This window comes from Leptonotus elevatus, chromosome 19 (assembly GCF_054856555.1).
Source record: "Leptonotus elevatus isolate MCC_2025b chromosome 19, RoL_Lele_1.0, whole genome shotgun sequence".
NCBI classification, from domain to species: Eukaryota; Metazoa; Chordata; class Actinopteri; order Syngnathiformes; family Syngnathidae; genus Leptonotus; species Leptonotus elevatus.
The window spans coordinates 17,306,349-17,330,548 of NC_141257.1; the positions used below are offsets into that span (position 1 = coordinate 17,306,349).

Consider the following 24,200-nt stretch of genomic DNA (forward strand, 5'->3'; position numbering starts at 1 on the left):
TACTGTTCGTTTTTAAAGCCTATTTGTTCAGTTAAATCTACAAATCAATTTTATATAAGAAATAGTATAATTATGAAAGTGTTTAAAGTTTGGTTTTTGGTTGCTGTATTTGTATTTGTGGAGATAGAATTTAGCTAAGACGATCAACAAGTTTATAATAAAATATACAGCTATTGTTTGCTTTCCATAATAAAATAAAACATTCTCCCATTTTAAACTAAAGTCCTTGTGTAACTGTGAAGTAACAAATCTCTAAAAGTCCTTCCAAAAAGTTGTAGAATGTAAGCAGATCCAGAAGAGATGCTGGACGGTTTCAGGATGACTTCCACAGAAAGAACAGTTCACATCAATGTCCCTTTTGAATTTGGTCATATACTGATTTGCAGGATAACATTTGTGAATAATTTTATATGAGACTTCTTTTACCTTATTTGTTACAAAATACTTGTTCCCAATATATGTTTCTATAGGATTGGGTAGAGAAACAGATAATATTTGATTGAACACCTTTAAATAACATTATTACACTTCTGCGAATGGCATCAAAGAATACACAGACTGAATTACTGCAACATTGGCGAGGCACCTCTACGTGCCATTGAGCGTCCAAATATGGTGTTGCACCTGTCGGCCATTGTGACACAGCTCAGCCAGATGCCACAATGGTTGACAGGAACAGCACCATATTTGGACGCTACTATGGCAATAGCACAAAGTCAAAAAGCGTTCCTACACGATGCCAAAGTTATGCGATACGTTCGTAATTGCTAGATAGATAGATCCGTTCGTTAGTCTGTGCTATGCTAGCAGCGGCCGACGGAAACTGAAAACGGACCGATACCCTCTCCACAAGGAAGGAAGGACAGGGGCTCGTTTCGATGGAGAAGGACCGCGCTTGTCAGCTAACAGGTGGATGATTTACAAACTGTTTTTCACTACAAACTTTAAGCTATTTTTAAGCTATTTAAGCTAAATATATAAATTTTTGGGAACGAGCTGCCCTTTCAGTTGAATAGTAACCGTGCCATCCCCCAGTACCGCCAAATTTTTATGGGGTATGGAAAGGAGGATTTTTCGAGATGGTGCAGACACTTTGAGGTGACTGTTAGTGCTCACCCTGATGCTGTCGAGGACAGTTTGGCAAAGCTGTTACCTACGTGCTTGGGTGAGGCTGCATTCAGTTACTGGGATAGTTTATCCGATGAAGACAAGAGTGATTATGCAACCATTAAATAGAAACTGAAGGCTGTTTTTGGACAAGCTGCCTATTTATCAATGTTTCAAAGTTACATTAATGCACGTGGCTGTCTTCCTGGTGAGGCTCTTCCTGTTTGCTGCACAGATCAGCCGCCTGGTTGAAGAATCTTTCCCGACATATGGTGATGATGCTAAAAGAGGAGAGAAATTTCAACGCTTCATTGCTGGACTTGACCCATACCTACAACCACGATGCCACGAACAGGGTGTGAAAACACTTGAGGAGGCCCTGAAGTTTGTGGTACAAATTGAGCCTATCAAGCAAGCAGGGTGTTTGCTGCTCAGGCTCCTCTACAGCCTTTTCCTACAACACCCACTTATCCTGCTGTTTTACCTATCGTGACACCTCTTCTTCCCATGGCTGCTCCCCTGGGTGTCCACTCAGCTACTGCTGATGATATGAGGAAGATGTTAAAGACCATTGAAACATTATCAGACAAGGTGGAACAGCTACAGTTGACGCTTAGTCAGCAAAGGCAGGATTCACAACGTCGTGATAGCGTTGGCTTTGGATATCGTCACAGATGTTTCACACCTGAGGGACTACGACGTGATTGCCATCCTACAGAGAGATACTACGGATCACCTCGTCGCAGAGATTCATCCTACAAACGAAACTCAACTAGTCCCAGTGCGTACCAGACCTCCTGATGTGAAGAGGAGGAGTACAACCAACAGGGTCCACGCATTTAATCGGAATCATCGCAACGCAATAAGAGAGGCTACAGTCCTTCACCGAGGGGCTACACGGATCGTGGCTGCTCTCCTAATCGATACGCCGGGAGACATCATCAATGATGTCCGAGTCCAGCTGGACGTGAACGTTTCCAGTCTCTTTCACGTCCTCAGATGGATCAGGGAAACTACAAGTAGTTGACATTGAGGGCCAGTTGTCAACTACTTGCTCCCAGGCCCAGCAAAACCTGGACACATCATCTGACACACCTGTAAGTGACAGTACATCTTTGACTGATAATGAGAGGAGGCATGTCTCAATTATTATTGAAGACACTGTGGTACATGCATTTGTTGACACAGGGGCTGACATTTCTGTCATTAGTGAGATAATTTTAGAATGAATACACAGGCTTTATAGAGAAAGCCAATGGTTCCTCTAAATGGGGTAACAGGTGACCCCCTGGACTCTGTAGGCTCCATTTCAGTTAATTTGAGTATTGCACACAAGCCAATGGCACACACGCTTCAAGTTGTCAGAAACTGTACCAAACCTGTTATTTTGGGATTTCCTAATCAGCGTGGATACACGGAACATGGTATTAGATGTATGGTGAAGATCAGTACCGTTGGTTAGTCCATGTCGATATGTTCCATGCTTGGCTGCTGTTTCTGTGTCATCCACAGTCACTATTCCTGCTTTGTCTGAGAAGGTCATCACAGTAACTATTGAGGCGCATTTTTGGGTCTGTGCTCCTACTATAGACGTTTTGTACATAAATATGTGTTTGTGGCACAGCCTCTTCATAGACTCACACAGAAACAAGTACTTTTTGAGTGGACTGATGACTGTTTTATGGGTTTTCAGACATTAAAGGATGCACTCACTCCTGCACCAATAATGGCCTTCCCTAATTTTGACCAAACATTTATTTTGCAATTGGCTCAGTACTCTCTCAGGTTCAAAATGGGCTGGAAAGGGTGGTGGCTTACGCAAGTCATGTTCTTTCAAAGACCGAGGAAAAAGTGGTCGACCTATGACAAAGAACTATATGCTATTGTTTGGTCAATTAGACACTTCAGACACTATTTGAACTGTAATTCATTCACAATTGTTACTGATAATCGTCCTCTGCTCAGTTTAAGAAAAATGGACCTGACGCTTGACCCCACGGGACGCCGAGGCCGTTGGAACTGGATCCCTAACAATGAAACAATGAAAAATTATGCACAGAGAAGGGAAGAAACACACTAATGCTAATGCAATGTCACGGATTCCTGTTGTGGCACAGGAATCCACTGAGGACAACTTCGCCCTCAGTTGAGTCTCACTCTTTTCCTGATGATGGCCCCCACTTCAGACTTGTTAGGCTCGGTTTTAAGACCTTCTGGTGTCGATGGTGCTTCATCTCACGTATGTTTTGTGGATTGCAACACTGAACGGTTGAACACAGTGTTACTGCCCACATTTTCTGTTCAGACTGATGACATAATTTCCGCACAACTTTCTGATCCCATGCTCGCTGAAGTATATGCCTGGGTGAAAATACTTTGTCGTAAAGGTCGCAGTGTCCCAGGGAAGCTTGAGTATTATCAGGTGATGACCAGCGTCATTTGTTACAGAGACTATGCATTTTCTTCATGGCAATCCGTGTTCCGGTCACTATAATGCTGAGCGCACTATTAAGCGAGCATTGACTATGTGCTATTGGCCAGGAATGAGATCTTGAAAACTTTTGTAACCTGTGCTAGTCATGTGAAGTCTTAAGGAAACCGGTGCCACAAAAAAAAGCGCCTTTACATTCTATTCGGTCAGACAGACCGTTTCAGTTTGTGTGTACAGACATAACTGGACTTCCGATTACTACGGCGGGCCTAAGATATGGACTGGTAATACAAGATCATTTCACCAAGTATGTTAATGCTTTCAGAATATGAATCAGAGGTGGTACAAACTATATGTCAATGACTAAACATTAAAAAGAAAAGGACATGGTGGAAAGATTCAATCGGACGTTGAAAGAATAATTGGCTAAACTGATTCAGGTTCATGGGGGTGAATGGGACTATTAATTACCTGCTGTGGTTCTATCTTTTAATGCCACCCCACACTCAAGCACAGGGTATTCACCCTATTTTCTTGCTTATGGCAGAGAGCCAAGGCTACCTGCAGAGGTCCAAGTGGCCCCGCCCAGAGAATCTGTCAGCCCACAAAACTATGGGTCAGAACTGAATTCACGTATGGGCTTGGCATTTGAGACAGTTCACAGGTATCGAGAGGAACAAGAACTAAAACGTGAATACTAATATAACAAACAGGTTAATTTCAAGCCTTATGGTTATGGGGATTTGGTGTGGACCAATGATCCTAACACACAATGACAGAATCTATGCCCAAACTGGACTGGACCTTTTAAGATTATTTCTGTTAATGATGATGGACTCGTGTACCAGCTGTTGGATGTTAAAGATCCTCACTATGAAAAACATTCACTATGATCGTTTGAAACCTTTCCGGGGCACTGAGGTAATATTACCAAAAACTGTCTTTTCCTACCAGGGACCTTACGTCGAGTTACACGGCATTGTCTGGTTCTCTTCCCTTTGGTTTTGGTGATAGTGGGTTGACTCAAATGTCAGAGCCTGCTAGGCCTTCTGTGCCATCACAGAGTAGACCAACCGGCCGTGTCTCCCATATGCCATGTTTGCATACCCAATGTGACCCTTCAGGGTCCTTCCTCTACAACCAGGAGCGGCCGGATTATTTGAAAGCCGCAGCGCCTTCTTTCATGAGGTGGTTATGCTGAATAAAAAAAAAAAAGGTTATGGTGGATACATATCTGTTTGTGTTTATGGGATGCGTGTACAACTTCATATTAGGGTTTCTCTGTTATGGGTCTCATGTTGTGTGTACACTGATGACTTATTTCCACTTTATTTATTTATTTTTGTGAACAACCTGATTATGTTCCAGACAAAATGTGGACATTTCATTTTGAAGAGAGGGAAATATGTAAGAGGATTTATTTTCATATTGTTACATGTATTTGTGGAAGATCTATTTTGGTTTTGATTTGGGTGGGACGGAACTATATTATTGTAAATAAGCGCAAGGGGCGGAAGGATACGGAAAGAAAGATGAGGGGGAAACGCAGGCCCTAGGTGATTTGGTGCCCTAGGCGAAAGTGTAGATTGTTTGTTGTTGGTTTTTATTTTAAGCAGATATTTTTTTCCATTAAAATGTGATTCATGAGGAGGTTAGACCATTGCTCGATATTCAGAGTTTGTTTATTTTCCAGTTAACAAGAATTGTTGTTTTTTTCGCGATAGTAAGGGCTACAAATGTAGATTGAAATTGTTTACGTGGTAAGTCAGTTGTTGTTAGGTCACCTAGCAAACACAAGTTTGGCGATAAAGGTATCCTACAGTCCAAGACAGCAGACGGTTTTTCTAAGACTTTCGTCCAGAAATACATAACCGGAGTGCATAACCATAAAGCATGAAAATAAGTGTCTGTAGTGTTTTGTAAACACTGGAGACAAATATCGGAGTCTGAGAGTCCCATTTTCTTCATCATATATTGAGTAATGTATGTTCTATGAATAATTTTATATTGGATAAGTTGTCAATTTGTGTGTTTTGTCATTTTAAATATGTTTTCAAAAACTTGAATCCAAAAGTCAGATTCCGGAGCTATAGACAAGTTTGTCTCCCATTTCGAGATCGGTAAAGACATTTTATCAGTATACGAAAGTAACTTATATATTTTTGAGAGGTTTTTTGTTGTTGTCGGAGAAAGCTTGGTAATATCTTTAGCTAAAACAGGCGGTTGGAGCGTCCCCCGAAGGGTTATTTATCATACTTTTAACTTGCAGATAATGTAAAAAATTTCCGTTTTTTATTTTGTATTTTTGGAGCAAGGATGTATATGATATAAACATATTATCTGAGAAAAAATGGTGGAGATGTGTAATTCCTTTCTGCTCCCACACACCTAAATAAAACGATTGGTTGTTAAGTTGAAAGTCGGGGTTATGCCATAGGGGAGAAAGCCCGCAGGGCTCCACTTGGACTTTTGTAATTTCTAGTGCCTTCCACAGGCAGTCAGGGTGGCAGAAATCATTGGGTTTTTAAAACAATTGTGTCGCTTAATCAATGTTGTAATAAAGAGTAAATCTTAAAGTCTGAGGTTATTACAATCCTTCTGTTCTAGTTCCAGCCAACAGTTAGTATCTCTGTTAGGTTGTGCCCATAGAATGATATATTGTAGCTGGTTAGTTATATAGTAGTGCATACAATTTGGTGCCTCTAGACCTGCTTTGGATTTACTTTTCTGAAGAGTAGATAGATTAATCTTTGCTTCTTTTTTTTTTTATTCCAGTAAAATTTTGTAACGGACGAGTCCAACAACTGGAACCAGTTAGACATAAGTTTAAATGGAATCATTGAGAAAAAATAGTTTATTTTATAACTGTTGATTCAAGTCTAGGGTCAATGTCAGATACCAGCCAAAAATAAATTCTCAATTTAATTGAGCCATTAGGTTTGAACCATGTATATATTTTGGAATCCGGATTATCAAAACGCCACGTCTTCTGGATTAAACGCACTACAGAAGTCAAGCAAAATAGTATTGTAAAAATGACTTTGGTATTTTAAAGGATATCTATCAAGCCATTCATCCATTGCCATATTATAATTGCCACCCAAATTTTTTTTTTTCGTAGGATACCTTTGGCAGAGATCACATACAGATTGAGTAATATCAAAGATCATTTTTTTTGTTCAGGTTCAGACTGTTGTATCCATAAATGCTTCCAAGAATGAGAAAATCATTATTTGCTTCTAAGACACAAATTATCCAATGACCTAACGGATCCCTTTTTGTAGTTAAAAATTTCCCAGGGAAGTTGTTGAAAAGTAAAGCTACACCTGCTGATCTATTTGTTCCATGACTAAACACAATTTTGTCACCCCACTGATTCGTCCGAAATCTTTCATCCACGTCATTCGGATGTGTTTCTTGTAGAACAGTCTACTTTTTCACTTTTACAAAACAGGACACTAGACTTTCTCTTAATAGAATCTCTCAGACCTCTAGCATTTAAAGAAATAAAGGAAGATTTAGAACTGAAAAAAATATATTAAAAAAGAAATAGAAATTTAACCAGAAATATGAAAATTTTTCTTCGCTGCTGCTTGCTCCGCTCAGCAGGCCCATAATAAGAAACGGAAAAATAATAAACCCCTTTTCTAGGATAGTAATATATGCCTGCTTTGCTTCGCAAGCAGTAGCTTGCTACTGCTTTGCTACGCAGCAGGCCCATAATTAAGCACTATAGTATTGTCCCTATCTAATACTATTAGTTTGTAACAAAATTTGTGTCAAATATTAATCGAACATGTAAGCGTATAATATACATTACTAAAAATGAGCATGTAAAACTAAAATAAATACAAAACCAAAAGTAATAATTCACAAAACAAATATAAGTCAATTGCAAGTAAATACAAATATACACTTGCAAATACACTATGATATTGGCTACACATTGTTCTAAAAACAATACAAATAAACCGTACCCTCTCACAGCAAACTATAATTACAGTATGTGTCAAAATCTTTTCTATTCATACAAGACATGTACAGAACTGCTTTGAATAAAATAAATAAATAAATACAATATACAAAAACAAATGTGCACCTGTCCTGTACCTTTGGCAATGTCTGTTTCATTTTGCGTGTGTGAACGCATTTTGACTTATGTGGTTGCCGTAGTTAGCGATCGCATGCGCGTCACAGATCGTGCAGGGGTCAAAGACACGCACAACCAACCAACCCGCACGTAAGTAACGACAACGTCCCTCTCCTCCTTCGAGACCTGTGTTGCGTTTATTAACAGTCACACTTAAGAGTGCTAAACAGAAATGGCAACACCGCGACAAGTGTCGGTACCAGATGTGATCGGGCTGCCAGATGGTATCGTGGTCGCCTAACGAACACGTCACGCTACAGGATTGTCTGGAAATTATCAAGTTGATGTCAAACATTGGAAAGGAAATTTTAAAGATGTAATTTAAGTAACAAAATGTACGGACTGAAATTGTAAAAATGTAAATAAACCTAAGAATATAAAAGCAATATATATTGAATAAATAATAAAATAGATTGAATAAATGATAAATACACAAATTAATTGTCTGAGATGTGACAAATATTGTCAGTTTAGATTACTAATGTGTTCCTATTATCATTTAGACAATCTTTGTGATGTATTTTGATTTGTTAACTGCTAAAAAAGAAACTGAACACGTTTCAATCGCGCATTTTGTTAGCGCTGCTGTACTCACGTCATCGGCAAGCTCGAAGGGGCTTCAATCTATTTTTTAATTTCTTCAATCTTAAAGTATCCTGCTTTTATATTCTTAGTTGGTATTTTTTTTACGTTTTGACCATTTCAGTCCATACATTTTGTTATTTAAATGACATCTTTAATATTTTCTTTCCAATGTTTTGACGTCAACCGGATTTTTTTTTCCATTTGAAAACCCCCCCCCCCCCAAAAAACGTAATTGAATAATTTTATTGAACTATTGTAAATGGATAATCTCTACCCAATCCTCTATCGTGACGTCATCGGTAGGCGACCCCGATACAATCTGGCAGCCCGATCACATCTGGTACAGACACCTGAACACACAACAGCTATCACATAAATGTAACCAGGGCAAAATGAAACAACAAAACACACGTATGCCATTATCCCAAAACATTTATTACAATATATTAAGAACATGGAAACTTTCACAGCGGTAATTTGGTGACATTATGAAGAAGATTTACCTTGTCAGCATTAACAGTGACAAAATTCGGCCCTACATAAGAGAAAGCTAATATTAAAAAAAAAAACGAAGCCGACATATGGTTTAAAATTTTAATTTTCATGTGTTTTGTAGGTGAATGAGAATTTCAAATGAAGACTCTTCCGTGTCCTTCAGACTCTGTCTGAAAAGCTGAGCGTGCTGCCATGATGCATCCCCTTCCCCACCACTGAGCTGCGCCGTGACAATGAACTCAGGGGATCCGTTTAGGGACTGGAAGGAATGCATACTCCCATCTGAAGGTTTAAATATAAGTGAAAATAAGCAAATCAAGTCACATTGTGCAATATTTAATGAGAACCTATGTTGCATACCTCCAGAAAACTCAGTTGTAATCATGCATGATTGCAAGAGCCAGCTGACAACCCCAAAGTTGAAAGTTTGACTGCTGGCCCTGATTGTGACAGACTTCACACTTAGTTTTGCTGGAGCGAAGTCAAACCTCCAGCTGATTTGTCCTATAGAGGAACCTTCAATGCGGGCAATATATACCTGCAGGAAGAAATATAGCAGCACTGAGTAAGACAAAGTTGGATCATTCCTTACTATACAGGTGCTCGTCAAAAAATTTGAATATCTTCAAAAAGTTGAATAATTTCCATAATTCCATTCAAAAAGACAAACTTTCATAGATTCAGGGCCCACAACTTAAGTGATTTCAAGTATTTATTTATTCATTTTTACATTATTTGGGCTTCCAGCTCATAAAACCCATGAAAACAGGATGTCAAAAAATTTGAATAATGTGACGAAATCACCATGCATACTTTCTAGTCTTTTGCATGGGGGAAAAAAGACGAATGGATGGATGGTATTTTCAAAACAATGTCAATCTTCAATAGTTGGTTGGATTCCCTTTGCCTTTATCACTGCCTCGATGCGCCGTGGCATTGCCTGGGGGTCTTGGAAGCCCAGGCTTTCTTGATGCTTGCTGTCAGCTCTTTGTTTTTGGGTCTGGTGGCCCTAATTTTCCTCTTGATAGTACTGTATTTATTACAAGAAGAAAATTAAGGCCACAATACAGTAATATCGAGGAAAATGAGGGGCACCAGATCTTGCAAAAGTATAAGCCCCTCTTGAACTTTTTGACCTTTTGCTAAATTTCACGCTTCAAATTCTTTGTGTGTGTGTGTATGCGCGTGTGTGTGTGTGTGTGAAGAATCAACACCAAGTGGGACACAATTGTGCAGTAAAATGAAATTCATAATATTTTATACTTAAAAAAAAGAATAACTGAAAAGTAGGACATGCTAAATTATTCATCCTTTTTCTCTCAGTGCAGCCAACTGCTGTTAACAAACGCTCTTCACCTGATCTACCTGAGCTGAAGCTGTTTTAGAAGGAAGAACGGGCAAAAGTGCAAAACTGAGACATACCCTAAAAGACTTGCCGCTGTTATCACAGCAAAAGATGGCTCTACAAAGTATTAAAGGAATACAGACTCATATAGCCATTTTCAGCAATAAAAGTTGTGCCAATTTAATTTGATAACTTCATTATTTTTAATGTACAAATAATACCTTTAAAAACACATTTTGCCACTTGCTGTTGACTGAAAATGAGATCACAGGTGCTCAGAACTCAGTCAACCACGGCTAACCTGTTTTCTGGGTTTGGTCAGTTACCTGTTACCTGTACAGGTAAGTTATATGTACATTTTTAAAAAACTTTAAACTTTTTGGGCACCAAAATGTTTGTTGACCACTGAGTAAATAATAGGAATAAAAGTTTAAAACATACCAATAAAGTATAAATGCTTTTAAATCCAGGTTAAAAGCAATGCTTATATCCCATGCCAGATCAAAGGGATTCTTGACTTATTGAGCAATTTTCAGCAGTAATAAGTTAATATTTTGTCCAGAATTAATTTGATAACTTCATTATTTTTCATGTACAATTCATATTTTTAAAAACAAATATTTCCACTTCCTGTCAACTGAAGATGGCATCACCTGTGCTGAGGAAACGGGTAACGACCAATCATGGCTCAGTTTGCTGACCAAACCCAGCACGTTTAAAGTTTAAAAGTTTAAAGTTTTTTTAAAAATGTACATACAACTTACCTGTTACCTGTACAGGTAAGTTATATGTACATTTTTAAAAAACTTTAAACTTTTTTGGCACCAAAATGTTTGTTGACCACTGAGTAAATAATAGGAATAAAAGTTACCTGTACACATCCCCACATATCCAACAACCTTTTGTCCTTCCTTTTCCTTAATCACAATTTATTCACCTTCACAATCTGTAACTGACACAAACAGTGTCACTATTAACAAGAACAAATCCCCCCTAAAAAATAAAAGAAGAAAACAAAATTAAACATTATAGCTTTGAACCAGGGTGTTGTTTTTTTGTTTTATACAAGTCCTATATGAAATCAGATCTATGTTGTCTAACATATATCAACCAGCCATTCCAAATAGTTTTGAATTTCTCAACTTCCATTCTAAGTGATGCAGTTAGCTTCTCTCTAAATAAATAATTTCAAATACAAGTGGAATCTTTATTTCCAACACCACATCAATAACCTTATGTATTTCTATCCAATACTGATTCATTAGCAGGCATCCCCAGAAAGCATGGAAATGATCTGCCCTCACTTCCGCACAAGACCTCCAACACTCTCCATTTTTTTCCACTGTGCAGGGTTTGCAAAATATCTTACAGTACTTTTCCAACTGTCGTCCCTCCATAAATATGAGTATGTGATTTTCCACTGGTATTTGTTTGTCTTCCCAGTCCGTCACAGAAAGCTCAATGTTTGCTTCCCTTTCCCATCTTTCTTTAACATATTCCGTGTTGTTGCTTTTTAAATCCATTTTTGTTTGGTCATGTGACTTTTGCAAAATGAGCCATGATCGGTCATTACCTGAGCACACGTATTGTCATTTTCAGTCGACAGCAAGTGGCAAAATGTGTTTTTAAAGGGGTACTATTAATTAATACTTAAAGTATTAAGTATAAATATTTTATCCAGAATTCAATTGATAACTTCATTATTTTTCATGTACAAATAATACCTTTAAAAACAAATTTTTCCACTTGCTGTCGACTGAATACACCTGTTTGGAGTGTAGAGAAAACATGGCGGCGCCCACGTGTGACGTGCAGCTTGCTCATAAGGTGAAATGCAACACTAGCAAGTTCTGGATCCTGATATTGGATGCTGAAAAACAACTAGAAGCAGCAAGAGGACGGGTGGGGGAGAGAGAAGTTGGCCCGCACGAGAGTGACACAGAGCGCGAGGGGACAGGAAACGCTGCCACGGAGCTAGCAAGCCGGTGCGAGCAAACTACAAGCCGGCACGGCACGAGCAAGAGAGTGAATGTGAGCTGGCAAGATCTGGTCGGCAAAACAAACTGACAGGAGCAACAAAAATGCCGCCGAAAAAAGCGGGCACAAAAACGGATATGAAAGCGGATGAAGAATTTGTCTCGCTAACTCAGGTAAACGAACTGCTACAGAAACAAAAAGACATGTTCATGACACTTCTTCGGCAACAATAAGATACATTTAAAAGTTTTGTTTCAACAATCATGGACTCAACAAACAACAGACTGGATGCATTTACAAAGGAATTACAGGAAATTAAAACAAGTCTTCAATATATGGAAAAGGAGGTGGGTGATGTAAAAGTGGACAGTAAAAAACAAGATGAGTACAGCAAATCAATACAAACTTATGTTTTCAAAGTCTGTGACAGTCAGTTGTCACAGACAAAATTGAATATTTGGAGGGGCAATCGAGAAGGAACAACTTGGTGTTTGACGGGATTCCTGAGACACCAGGAGAAACTTGGGCTGGAATAGAGGAAAAAAATAAAGAAGGTTTTAACTGATAAACTTAAACTACAACAAGAAGTGGAAATAGAAAGAGCTCACCACACTGGAAAATTTGAAGGGGAAAGACCAAGGCCTGTAGCTGTAAAGCTACTGAGGTTTAGAGATCGAACAAATATACTACAACAAGCTAAACTCAAAGGATTGAGGATTTACATCAATGAGGATTATACAGAGGCCGTCAGAAGGAAGAGAAGGGAACTGATGCCTGAGTTGAGAGCAGGCAGAGAGAGAGGAGACATTGCTTACCTGCGACAAGATAAACTGATTATTCACCCAGGACATCAATGCCAACTAATCATGTGAGGACTCCAACAAGGTGACTCCAAATCACTTACACTTCGGATGACAATAAACAAATCACATTCCTGGACTAGTTATTTAACACAAAGACTGGTGGAACATAATGAACTGGAACTAAATACCTTTCAATACACTGAACACTATTCACATGACATTGATCCAGTAAACAACTTTTAACATAACTTTAACAATAGCTGCAAGTATTACACAGAAAACCAATACAATAATAATAATAATACAATTATCCATTTTAACAGTAGAAGCTTATATGCTAATTTCCATAAACTAAAACAATACTTAAGGCAGTTTATACAGCCTTTCAATATAATTGCAATAACAGAAACTTGGATGAAGTATTAGAGAGGTATGGATTTTGAAATGGAAGGGTATGAAATGATTTACAAGAACAGAACAAACTAGAGCTGCGGGCAGCTATAAAGGGCCTTGCAGCCCGGCCACTTTGGGGTACTTGCACGTTGGGGTACTGGCACGTTTGGGTAGTGGCACATTCGAAGCAGAATTTATTTGAAAATGGCACAATAAACCTTCACATATTATGGATTGTTTTTTTTTGCCAGGTGTGGTGAGTGTGTAAAGCTCAATGAGTTTAGCTCAATGTTAAGACTCTCAAAATCAGCGTCCGTTTTATTTTTTGGCAATGAGTTGCCCCGATTTTAAAGTACATATATACACATCATCGTTAGTTTTACTCATAGCACAATATTGCTTTTATTTTTCATACAGGACATAATAAATTAATAAATAAATAAAAAGTACACATGTATCGATAGGTCTGATGCCACTAAACAATTTGAGTGGTCGAAAGTGAAAAAATATTCATAAATGACTTTCACACTATCACACTTACAAAGGTATCAACATTTTGTACAAATATAAATATACCATGTGTGGGGTGATTTTTTTGTTTTTGTCGACCCCAAGGGCTAGGTGGCGCTATATTTATAACCAACTATTGTCATAGGGATACCTTCAGGTCGTGACTATAAACATTGGAGCATGTACCGAGGAGTTATTACATATTTCGTCTTTCATGGAAAAGGAAATCCATCCATCCATCCATTTTCTTAACCGCTTGTTAAGCGCACCCCCGCGACAAGGGTCGCGGGGGTGCTGGAGCCTATCCCAGCTGGCTTCGGGCAGTAGGCGGGGTACACCCTGAACTGGTTGCCAGCCAATCGCAGGGCACACAGAGACGAACAACCATCCACACTGACAATCACACCTATGGACAATTTGGAGTGTTCAATTAACCTGCCATGCATGTCTTTGGAATAGGAAATATGAAACAAAATATGATGCCCTGCCACAGTCATATAGTATTTTGAAAATTCAAGATTTTTTCCCCTTTTGTTGACCTAGGTCTTGTCATGGTCCAGGCCAAGTTTGAAGTCAATCGGATCAAACGTGTAGGTAGAAATGGGAAACAGAATGCCCCCTGTATATGTGCAAAAATTGGCAACAAACGGACATTCAAAAATTCGTAACTCACTTCCTGTTCATTTTAGCATACGGGTCCAAGAGACTTTTTTGTAGGTCTTGGGCTCTCTCATATAGTAATTTTTGTTCCCGTAGATCTTGCTTAAACATACAACCGGGGCTGCTTTGTAAAAATAATTCTAGGGTGCGCTAGTGAGTAATTTTTGTAAAAATCGCACAATACATGATAAAATATTGCTCATTTTGCCAGGCCAGATGCGTGTGCCAAGTTTCATGAGTTTCTGTGCATGTTTAGGCCCTAAAATTGGCGTTTTCTTGGCGAACAGTACCTTGCCACGCTCACAACAGTAATTCGCGAAAACTCACAGACTTCGTGTTATGACATAATGAAGGCCTAAACACTCTTCTGAGCAAATATGAGGTAGGTCCAGTTAACGTGGTTGGAGAAAAAAGTAGAACAACAAATGTAAATAAAATAAAATAATTGCCAGTAGGTGGCGCTATCAGTACGAATAAATATAAGTTCGTAGATGTATTCAGACCTGGACTCTCATCAAATGTGTGAAATTTTAAAAAGATAGGATTATCTGGGTCAAGTTAATGCAGCTTTTATTGTCACGGTGAATCATCAGACTTCGCTGCACCGTAACGGCCAAGCCCTTTGGCGAAAAGTTACAATATTCAGTGTTGGACATGATCAACATCTTAAGGTTTTTCTGAAAAAATTTCAACTGGATCCCTCAAACGGGCTTGGCACAATAGATAAAAATGTAAAGTATGACATTTCTTGTCACCACTAGGTGGCGCTACATGTATAACCGAATATTATCATATAGATGTTTTCAGGCTGTGGCTATTAAGATGCATGAGAAGTTTGGGATTTTTTGGAGCTTGTACAGCGGAGTTAAAAGCATTTCCTCTTTTTTGATGAAGGAAATATTAAAGGCAAAATTTGAGGCTTGCCACCGTCATATAGTATTTCAAAAAGTTAAGATTTTTTCCCCAGTTGTTGTCCCAGGTCTTGAGATGATTGATCCATGCCAAGTTAGAAGTAAATCGGATGAAAATTGGCAGCAAATGGGCAAAAAGAATGACCACAGTGAATGTGCAAAAATGGGCCAAAATTGGACATTAAAAAATCCATAGCTCACTTCATGTACATTTTAGGATTCACTTTCACTTTCACTGACTTTTTTTGTGCGTCTCGGGGCGCTTTACGGGCCTGCCAATTTTTGTAGCCCTCGGTCAAACATGCCGGGATTGGTACATATTTTTCCACGCTAGGGGGCGCTATATGTTGTTATGGCAACTTCATAATATAATTTTTTTTTGCCGAAACCGAGGAGTGTGCAAAGTTTGGTGAGTTTTTGTAAATATTTAGGTGCCCAAAACTTTTATAAAGTAACGTTCCCAACACTTCTAATCCCAGCTGTCTTCAGGGAAGTAAACCCTTAACTGGTTGCTAGACAAAATATTAACTTCTTACTGCCCTGTATCCCTTTAACTCAGGGGATAAATATTTTTGCACGTCCTGCTTTTCAGTTACAGTGATCCCTTGTTTCTCGCAGGTACATCTTTCGCAGCCTCGCTGTTCCGCTGACTTTTTACAGCATGTTTTTTTTTTTTTTTACAGTGTGCTTTTTGGTTGGGTTTTTTTCCGTCAGCGTGCCGCCTGCCAACCGCCCCATGGCTCACGCAGGCCCGCGCCAGCCACAACGAATGAGTGGAGTCTCGGGGGCAGAGCTGCGATGCGGTCCCGCGGTCAAAATGGGTTTACGTGTCCTGCCTCATATTTTCATCATTAAAATTAAGATTGTCTGCCCCAAACCATGCAGTCGTTTTTTGGGGGGGAATTTTTAGAAAAACATACCGGCCGGAAAAAAACATTATATTTTTGTTTCTCAAATAAATGTTTTGGATATTAGTTCAATTCTATTTTATTGTTATTATTATTATTATTATTTAAAAATCTACAAAGGTTTGAACAAACAGTGTATAGGCCTACTGTGTTTAAATAAGCGATACAGTATGTAGGGCCGCCTTAACCTAATGGTAGGCTCTGGGACTGAGAAGTTTTGTAGGCCCTACTCCGTCGTAGTGGTGGGCGGATCAATTCAAATATTGATATTATCAATACCAAGTCAGTATCGATATCGGATCGATACTGGCACTATAATATCAATCCAGTAGTTTAGTTTCAGTTTGGGTCTTTTATGCACTGCTGTGGTTTGGTCAAACAGATAACAGGCATGTCACAGGCAGACACTACCTCCTCCCCTCCTGTGTTTCGATCGTGTGCCATCACGTGACTCAGCATCTCATCTTTCTAGTAGATTGCATGAACACATACAGTATTGTACTTGACATTTTTTGTTGTTGCATGATAATCTTTACTATCTTGTTTTTTTAGGTTGAAAAAGAAGTGATGAAGGCAGAATTTGTACTTATTTTTTTTTGTATTTGTAGTTTCTGAACTATTAAAGTATTTGTTAAAATTTATTTTCCTATGATCACTTTGTGCACTTTGTTTAAGAATGTAAAAAAATATATTTTGTTATGGTTGTAATGTTTCTGGCGGGGGGGACATTGATAAAGTATTTTCTATACATCAATAAACTTTGGCCGAATGTTGTTCTTTGTTTAAAAAGGAAAAAACACAAAAACACTCAAAGGTTGAAAATAGATTGTGAATAATCAATTCGATAATACAGCTAACTTAATTTATAAAAAATAATAATAATCATATACCATAATTTACAAAAAGTATCGGTATCAGTATCGGCGATACTGGGCCTGTATTTACTTGGTATCGGATCGATACCAAAATTTGCAGCATCGCACAGCACTACTCCATTGTCCCAATCTATATCACAAAATGCATTAGTTTCTTTCTCAACATACAAGTGTAAGCTTTCCTTCTTTAGCCAGAAAACACCAGCATACTTTTAATAATGAACTTACATTAACACAAAAGCCACTTTGTATAACAACAATAAATAAGAAATTATGCTGAATATTTAAAACCAAGACGGGTGAAAGTTTGAAAATCAACACCATCAGAACAAAATGAGCTTTTTCTGGCCCATAAACATACACAGACACACACCCCCGCACATACATCCATATACACTCAGCACCATGGATAGTAACAACTGACTGATGTCTAAACATTCAGTAATTTTAATTCAACATTAGCAGCTGTCTACAACAACTGAAAACCTGCAGAGGCTAGCAATAAGCAGAGCACTGACCTTTTAAAAGTGCTTTTGTCTGGTCTTCTTTACAGAGAATGCTTTGATTATGCCCTTGATATTCAAATTGTGAAAGATGTCATGCTCAATGGACATAAGTGTGAGGTTACTGACTGTCTTGCTGCATGCTTGAGCTGAGTCTGTTTTTCACCAAGCCCAGTTTGGAGAAGGACCGTTCCCCACTTGCATTGGTCACTGGCATGGTCAGGAATAGCCGTAAAGCTATGTCTGTGGTGGGAAACACTGTGTGGAGTTTTCTCCTCCTTAAAAATTACTTAGTATCTCTACTGCTGATGTGCTGTTTACCCTGTACAAATTATTTAAACTGTACCACCTCTTCCACAAAATTCCCCTCCAAGTCATTGCTGTATTTCCTCTGCAGACTCAGTGCAGCTGAGCGGAGAGCTTGGGGGAAAATTACGTGCAATGCATTCAAAAACCCAAAGTTTTCATACAAATCACTGTATGACTCATGTGTTCTGTCCAGTTCAGACACTAAACAGTCAATGACATAGATGTACACATAAGTGCAGAAGCACCTGCGGCCTGGCTCAGATGATTCGTCAGACTGTCTTTCTTTTTTTCTTTCAATATGTGTCTACCTTGTACTACTTGTACAGCTGTCTCAAAGCTGTCAAACTGATCCCTCAGACCAACTACATATTCACGCAATGACCGAACCAGATCCACAGCATTGCAATCCAACTCCACCGCTTGTAGGGCAGCACTCACACCCTGGAAACGTTTAAGAATGGCATTCCACATGTTACACATTAATGCAATTTCAAGTCTATTCATCTTTTTGTGCAGCACCCTAGCCTCCTCCCTTGTGCTCCAATTCTGGTGGTCATCATCAGCAATGTTGAGTAATGCCTCCCGGATCCTGGCATAATTCTGACACAGGGCTTTGGTTGGAACAGTGTGTGCTGACCATCTCGCATTAGAGAGTGATGTCAAGGTCTCAATTCTTTGATTTTCATTGGGCTGCAACCCTGCCTTGATCATCTGCCAGCGTGAAGTGGCCTTTGATGAGAAGTTGAACAAAGCTTGTACAAAACTGAAAAACTGTTCAGTCGCCACACAGCAGTTCACTCCTACTAGGTTTAGGGTTTATGCTGCACACGGTACCCACTCTGCCAATGTGCTGATCTGCTTTGTGCGAGCCTGCACACCTTTGTAGGCCCCTGACATATTGCAAGCATTGTCATAAAACTGCCCTCGACAGTTATTTATGTCAATGTCCATCTCCTCCAAAACACTCATAACTGATTTGAACAGTGCTTCTCCTGTATGCCTTTCAATGGGGAGGAACTTTACAAAGCGCTCCTCTATACAGCCCTCTGGTGACACATACCGCAGGATAAAAGTCAGCTGGTCCACATGTGTGATGTCAGGTGTGGAGTCCACACTGATAGCAAAATACTTGTTTCACTCTGCTGATAATTTCATCCAGCACCTTCTGTCCCATCAGCTGTATGAATTCCTCACACACATTCAGAGAGAGGTAGGATGGAGTTCCTTTGCCCGCGTTTCCATATTTTTCAATGTGAGCTTTTAAGAAAGGATCAAACTGGCTGATCAGCTCCATGTTACCCAAATAATTTCCATTGTTGGTGTCTCCAAACTTGTGGCTGTCACCCATGAAAGCTAGTCCCCTTTCAGACAAATACTTCACAGCAGTAACAACCCTCTTTAGAACATTGTGTCCAATATTCACACTCCTCATTAAACTGTTTCTTAAGTTCTGAGTCCACTGTCCCACAGTCAGCTGCTTGATTTATGTAAGCAATCATGGCTTTTCTGTGGATGTCAGAGGTTTCATGTTCTGCTATACGATCACCTGTTTTCAGTCAGAGTAACAACTGCCACTAACAAATGAAGATTTTTCTTTGCTCTTGCCAAAAATCTTGCAAGCGAAACAAAATATACTACCTCGTGATGGTGAATAACAAAGCCATTCTCCTTACATACTCTCCATTACTCAGTTTGCGGTGGAAATATGTTTTGAGAAAAATCTTCGCTGGTGTTTATATATGCGCTCCGATGCACGGAGGTCGGCACTTTTATTTTGACACGTCTCCGGTCCCATTTTCGCCCAGTAAGTGCGTGCCTGCCAGTCAATTTTGTCTCCCCAGCGGCCCGGGTCAGTGCTGTAAGGGCCATCGCCGGAGTCGTCTCCCCCTCCTCCTTGATAATTGAGTGTTACGTCTTCGTCTCCGTCCTCCTCCTGCTCCTCCAAGAACTCTTCCTCATCCTACGCTCTTCTTCTCTTTTCCTCTTCCGCCTGTGCAAGTGCTGCGGCCGCGCCTACGGCCCCCGCCTCGTTTGCTGTTCCTGGCGAGTGAGGTGGTGAGCATTTTGAGGGTTCGCCACCATCCGTTTCACATCATTCACATCATCAATCCTGTGAGCTCCTCACAGAGAATCCTGGATGCTCTTTAGTAGTTCTCTTTCTCGAAATTCTTTCTCACGAACCACCTTTCTTTTGTATGCACCGCTCTCAAATTTCGTTTTCCTCGACATTTTCCAACTAGCCAGTCACTCTGTCAATTAAGGGGGTAAGCTTGATAGACGTACCAACAGTAAACAAGGGGGCGGGGCGCCGGCACGGGTCGAGCTTCGAGTTAATTTAGATCAATCAGCAGCCACAAACGTGAAGTGTAAAATGATTGACAAAACTTGACAAGTAACAAAACAATGTGACTTTTGCAGCTCAGCCCAGGTAAGCCCATATACATTAAAGCGGCCGTGACAGTATGTGAGAAAATGTTAACGCCTATCAAGAAAACTGCATGTATAAAATGTGTGGTGAGGTGTGAGCCTTAAAACATATATAATAAATGAAAAAAATATATTATGAACGAAAAAACATTTAGAATAAACTAAAATATATATACTGTGTTGTATAATAAGTAAATAAAGATACTTTAAATGGAAATAATTACTGTAAATGAAAAAAGAACATATATGATGAATGAAAAAGCATTCATAAAATTCAAAAAATCATACGAAAACAAAAAAAACATAATTAACGAAAAAATATTTATAATTAACGGAAAATTAAAATAAAATAAAATTATGCGGATTTTCATCATCACGGGTAGTTTTTGGAACGTAACAGGGAACAATGTATTTGTAAAAAAGAAACAAAGAAAAAGAAAAAAAGTTTACATTTTCATTGAATAAATTTCGTTCCATTTCACGATAGTGTCCCACTTGGTGTTGATTCTTCCCAAAAAAGGGGGGCTCACATTTTCGCAAGGTATTGTAAATATGCTTTTGTTCTCAAGCAGCAACAACAATAAGACGTGTTATAATTTCATATAGAAAAATGTGTCATTCAGGAAACACATACCTCAGCGCTTACCGAGATATAAAAGCCTGTTTAGCAAGCAAATTAGCAATAAGACTTCTTATCAGTCCCCAGACCACTTTTATGGTCTATCTACAGGAATCAGCCATGTGTTTTGGGAAACAACGCCCCTTGGAAGTTATACGGTACAACAGTGCCCTCCAGCGGTCACTATCGGTACTATCCTCAAGAATCCTGCCGCTCGTAATTAATCTGAAGTCTACATAATTCGGGACATAAACGGACTCTGTGTACTTGACTGGTATCAAGTGACTTCTGTTGTTTATCTTTGTACACAACCTGTATGTCTATCTCAAATGAATGATGTGTGTAACTTCTGCAGCCATCTAAGTTTAGCTAATGAGTAATCTTAGTGGATTCAATAACTTTATAATCGCGTTAATGTTTGAAATGTGTTCAGAATGGGAAATGAAGCATCTGGCTTGTCAATTCTCATCAAAAACTATCAAATGCTATCCCAAAAGCTTGGTCTCAGTCGACCAAGACTGCTACAAGCGCAAGGAAGAGGCGGGACTACTACTCCGACCCCCTGGGACACAAGTTTAAAAGCCAGCGCGCGAAATAACTTTCCCCTCTTCTTACCACTTCTTCCTCTTCGCTCTTCTTGCCCCATGAACTTCTTCCTGATCATCACGAGAGACGTGGTCGCCGAACACGCTGAGACCGAACACGTGGCTTCCTTCTGTGAGCCCAGGACTTGAGCCACACCGTGCGCCCCAAAATACGCATCACGCAAGGACTCGCAACCACACTGCACGTCCCAAAACGTGCGTGTCTGTTCCTGCCGAGAGCCGACCCACCTACCTTCCGCTCTCTGAATCACGCAGCGTCCCGCCGACCAGGTTCCACGACGGCTGTTAGGCACAGAGCCGCTGCGCGCCAACGACCCATTTCTGCTCAGCCGTGCACCTGAGACGCCCCGCAGCACCCAAACCAACTGACTGCGGCCTCTCAACCGCGCAAGCACATCACCACCAACCGGGATTTGTGCCAGCCAAGGACCTGCCGCGCCCTCCACACCGCGTGCGCACCTCGCCACCAACCGGAGACCTGCAGCGGCCTCTCAGTCGTGCGCCCATCACCATCAGCCAGAGACTCCATTCCAGCTGCGCGTGCGCTGACCGCCCAGATCGCCTCCAACGGAGTTTTCTTCAACTGAGGATCGACGCTCGCCAAGTTCCTCTCTCTCCCGTGCACCTGAACCAGTCCGTAAGTGCGCCTTCATTCCAATCTGACCATACCACTGGAGCGACGCTTTGATTCAAATATAAAAGGATTGACAGGTCAAAACGCCTCAATCTCTATTCCCCATCTAACTTTTTCATTACCTTTTTTTTTTATCTTAGTTCATTAGGTTGTATATTTTCTTTTTATCTTTGATTCACATTTTAATTCCATTTCATTAATAGGTTAGGCTATGTTTAATATGTGTGTGTTTACTAAATAAATGTGTTGTCTAGAAATTCCATTTCTGCCGAATCCTTTGTGTTTACTGAGTGGATTAGTAATTATCTTATTAAAGCAAAGAACTCCATAATTAACTAAAGTAGCAACTTCAGATTATGAATACTTGATAATAGGATTTTTATCATTTATGTTGCTCCTACAAACAAGCAAAGTCAACGTGGTACCCACAGAGGTTGCTGAGGAAATTACAACTCCCCTCAGTATTGTTTACATTTCTCGTTCGCCATTACGGCAACCCAAATAATCGCTACATAGAACACAGGAAATTAATATCATATTAATGGCAGAACAGAACTTTATTGATCCCAAACCAGTAAACATACCTTCTGCCAGTCATTTTCCACCTTCCTAAAGACAGACTCCTTACTCCACACACATTGATCCCAGCAGTGGATGATCTCAAAGTCATTGGAGACGCGACAGTATTGGTCTTTAGTAGCATTGTACAACACATGAATTAGCTTGGCTCTCCTCTCATTTTCAGTGGGCGTGAACACATAGCCACCACCCTGAGGGCACAGACAAATACAGCATTAGTAATTAATATCTTTACACTGTCCCATTAACATCGCAGCCTCAACACTTTATATTGGTAAATCATTTGTAAAAATAACACCTACACATGTGGAATGACCAACAGCACAGATTTTTGAAAAAATAATATTTTTTACAAAATGATGACTTATAAAGCTTTGGCTCTGACGCCAGCAATATTTCTGTTTATACATCGGTATTCTCTTTATGCTACAACTTTGAAGCTTAATCTGTCTTCTCAAGCATGTCGATAATGTATTCCTTCATTTTGATCCAACACTGTTAGACATGACTGTAAAATCAGCAGTAATATACCACTTTCTAGCCAGTATGACACTGTAAATACAATTTGTGGTAAAAACAAAACAAAACCCTGTTATTTGCACTGCATCATGGAAAATTTAAGTGATGACATGCACAAAATACAGTATTTTACTACTATCTTACAAAATGCTGTATGTTACTGTTTTTTGCTGGATGGTTACTGTATTTTTTGCTGCCTTTAACAGCGCATTCATTTTAATTCTGAACTTGTTTGAGACTTATTCTTCTCTTATTTTTGAAACATCGCCGTTGACGGGTGACACTGATGTACAAGCGAGCACTCGGTGGAGAGAGAAGACCATTAGAGAAGTACGTATGACTCAAAACAGGAAATTTCAAGGTCACCATCTTAAAGTCGACATTAAATTATGACAAGGTTTACAGTATTAAACATCCGCAACAGCTCGCCATTTTTCGTGTGGTGGGGAAAGCTGGGTAACAACGCTATCTTCCACGTTTAAGCTAACGTTACCTAGACTTTGGGGGAAGACATTGGCTATCACTTAAAAATACTCTGCCAAAATTAGATGGGAAGAAGCCTGTTGGACAATATATTGGCTAATGGCTACTTTAATAGCTACTGGCTAAATTCATGACATTGGCTTGCTAGCATAACTGCATTTCAGACACGTAGTTGGAATTATTCTCACGTTCTACAAAAGTCAGTGTTTTATGTTAGTAGTTTTTTTTAAATAGAGCAGCGAATGTAACCCTAACCCTTACTGTGACAAAATGAATAACCTTAGTCACAGAAATGGTTTTAGAATAGAAATTTAAATCAGTTTAAATCGAGTACAGACACTCTGCAACACCACTAAAGGAGATGGGGTGCTG

At 39.5% G+C, this 24,200-nt stretch overlaps 1 protein-coding gene across 2 annotated transcripts in view; it reads right to left on the reverse strand.

Annotated features, from left to right (window-relative positions):
- Positions 1 to 8,687: 8,687 nt before the first annotated feature.
- Positions 8,688 to 24,200, reverse strand: part of ngly1 (N-glycanase 1) — a 35,596-nt gene continuing 20,083 nt past the window's right edge. The window contains exons 10-12 of one of the 2 annotated variants that reach the window (XM_086063301.1): positions 22,832 to 23,017; positions 9,129 to 9,306; positions 8,688 to 9,050 (exon numbers count right to left, since the gene is read on the reverse strand). In XM_086063301.1, the coding sequence (XP_085919427.1) occupies positions 8,875 to 9,050; positions 9,129 to 9,306; positions 22,832 to 23,017 (540 nt within the window). In that variant the 3' untranslated portion in view covers positions 8,688 to 8,874. Of the gene's footprint in view, positions 9,051 to 9,128; positions 9,307 to 10,984; positions 11,107 to 22,831; positions 23,018 to 24,200 lie in introns of those variants that run through there. The other variant, XR_015091406.1, reaches the window with a different exon arrangement.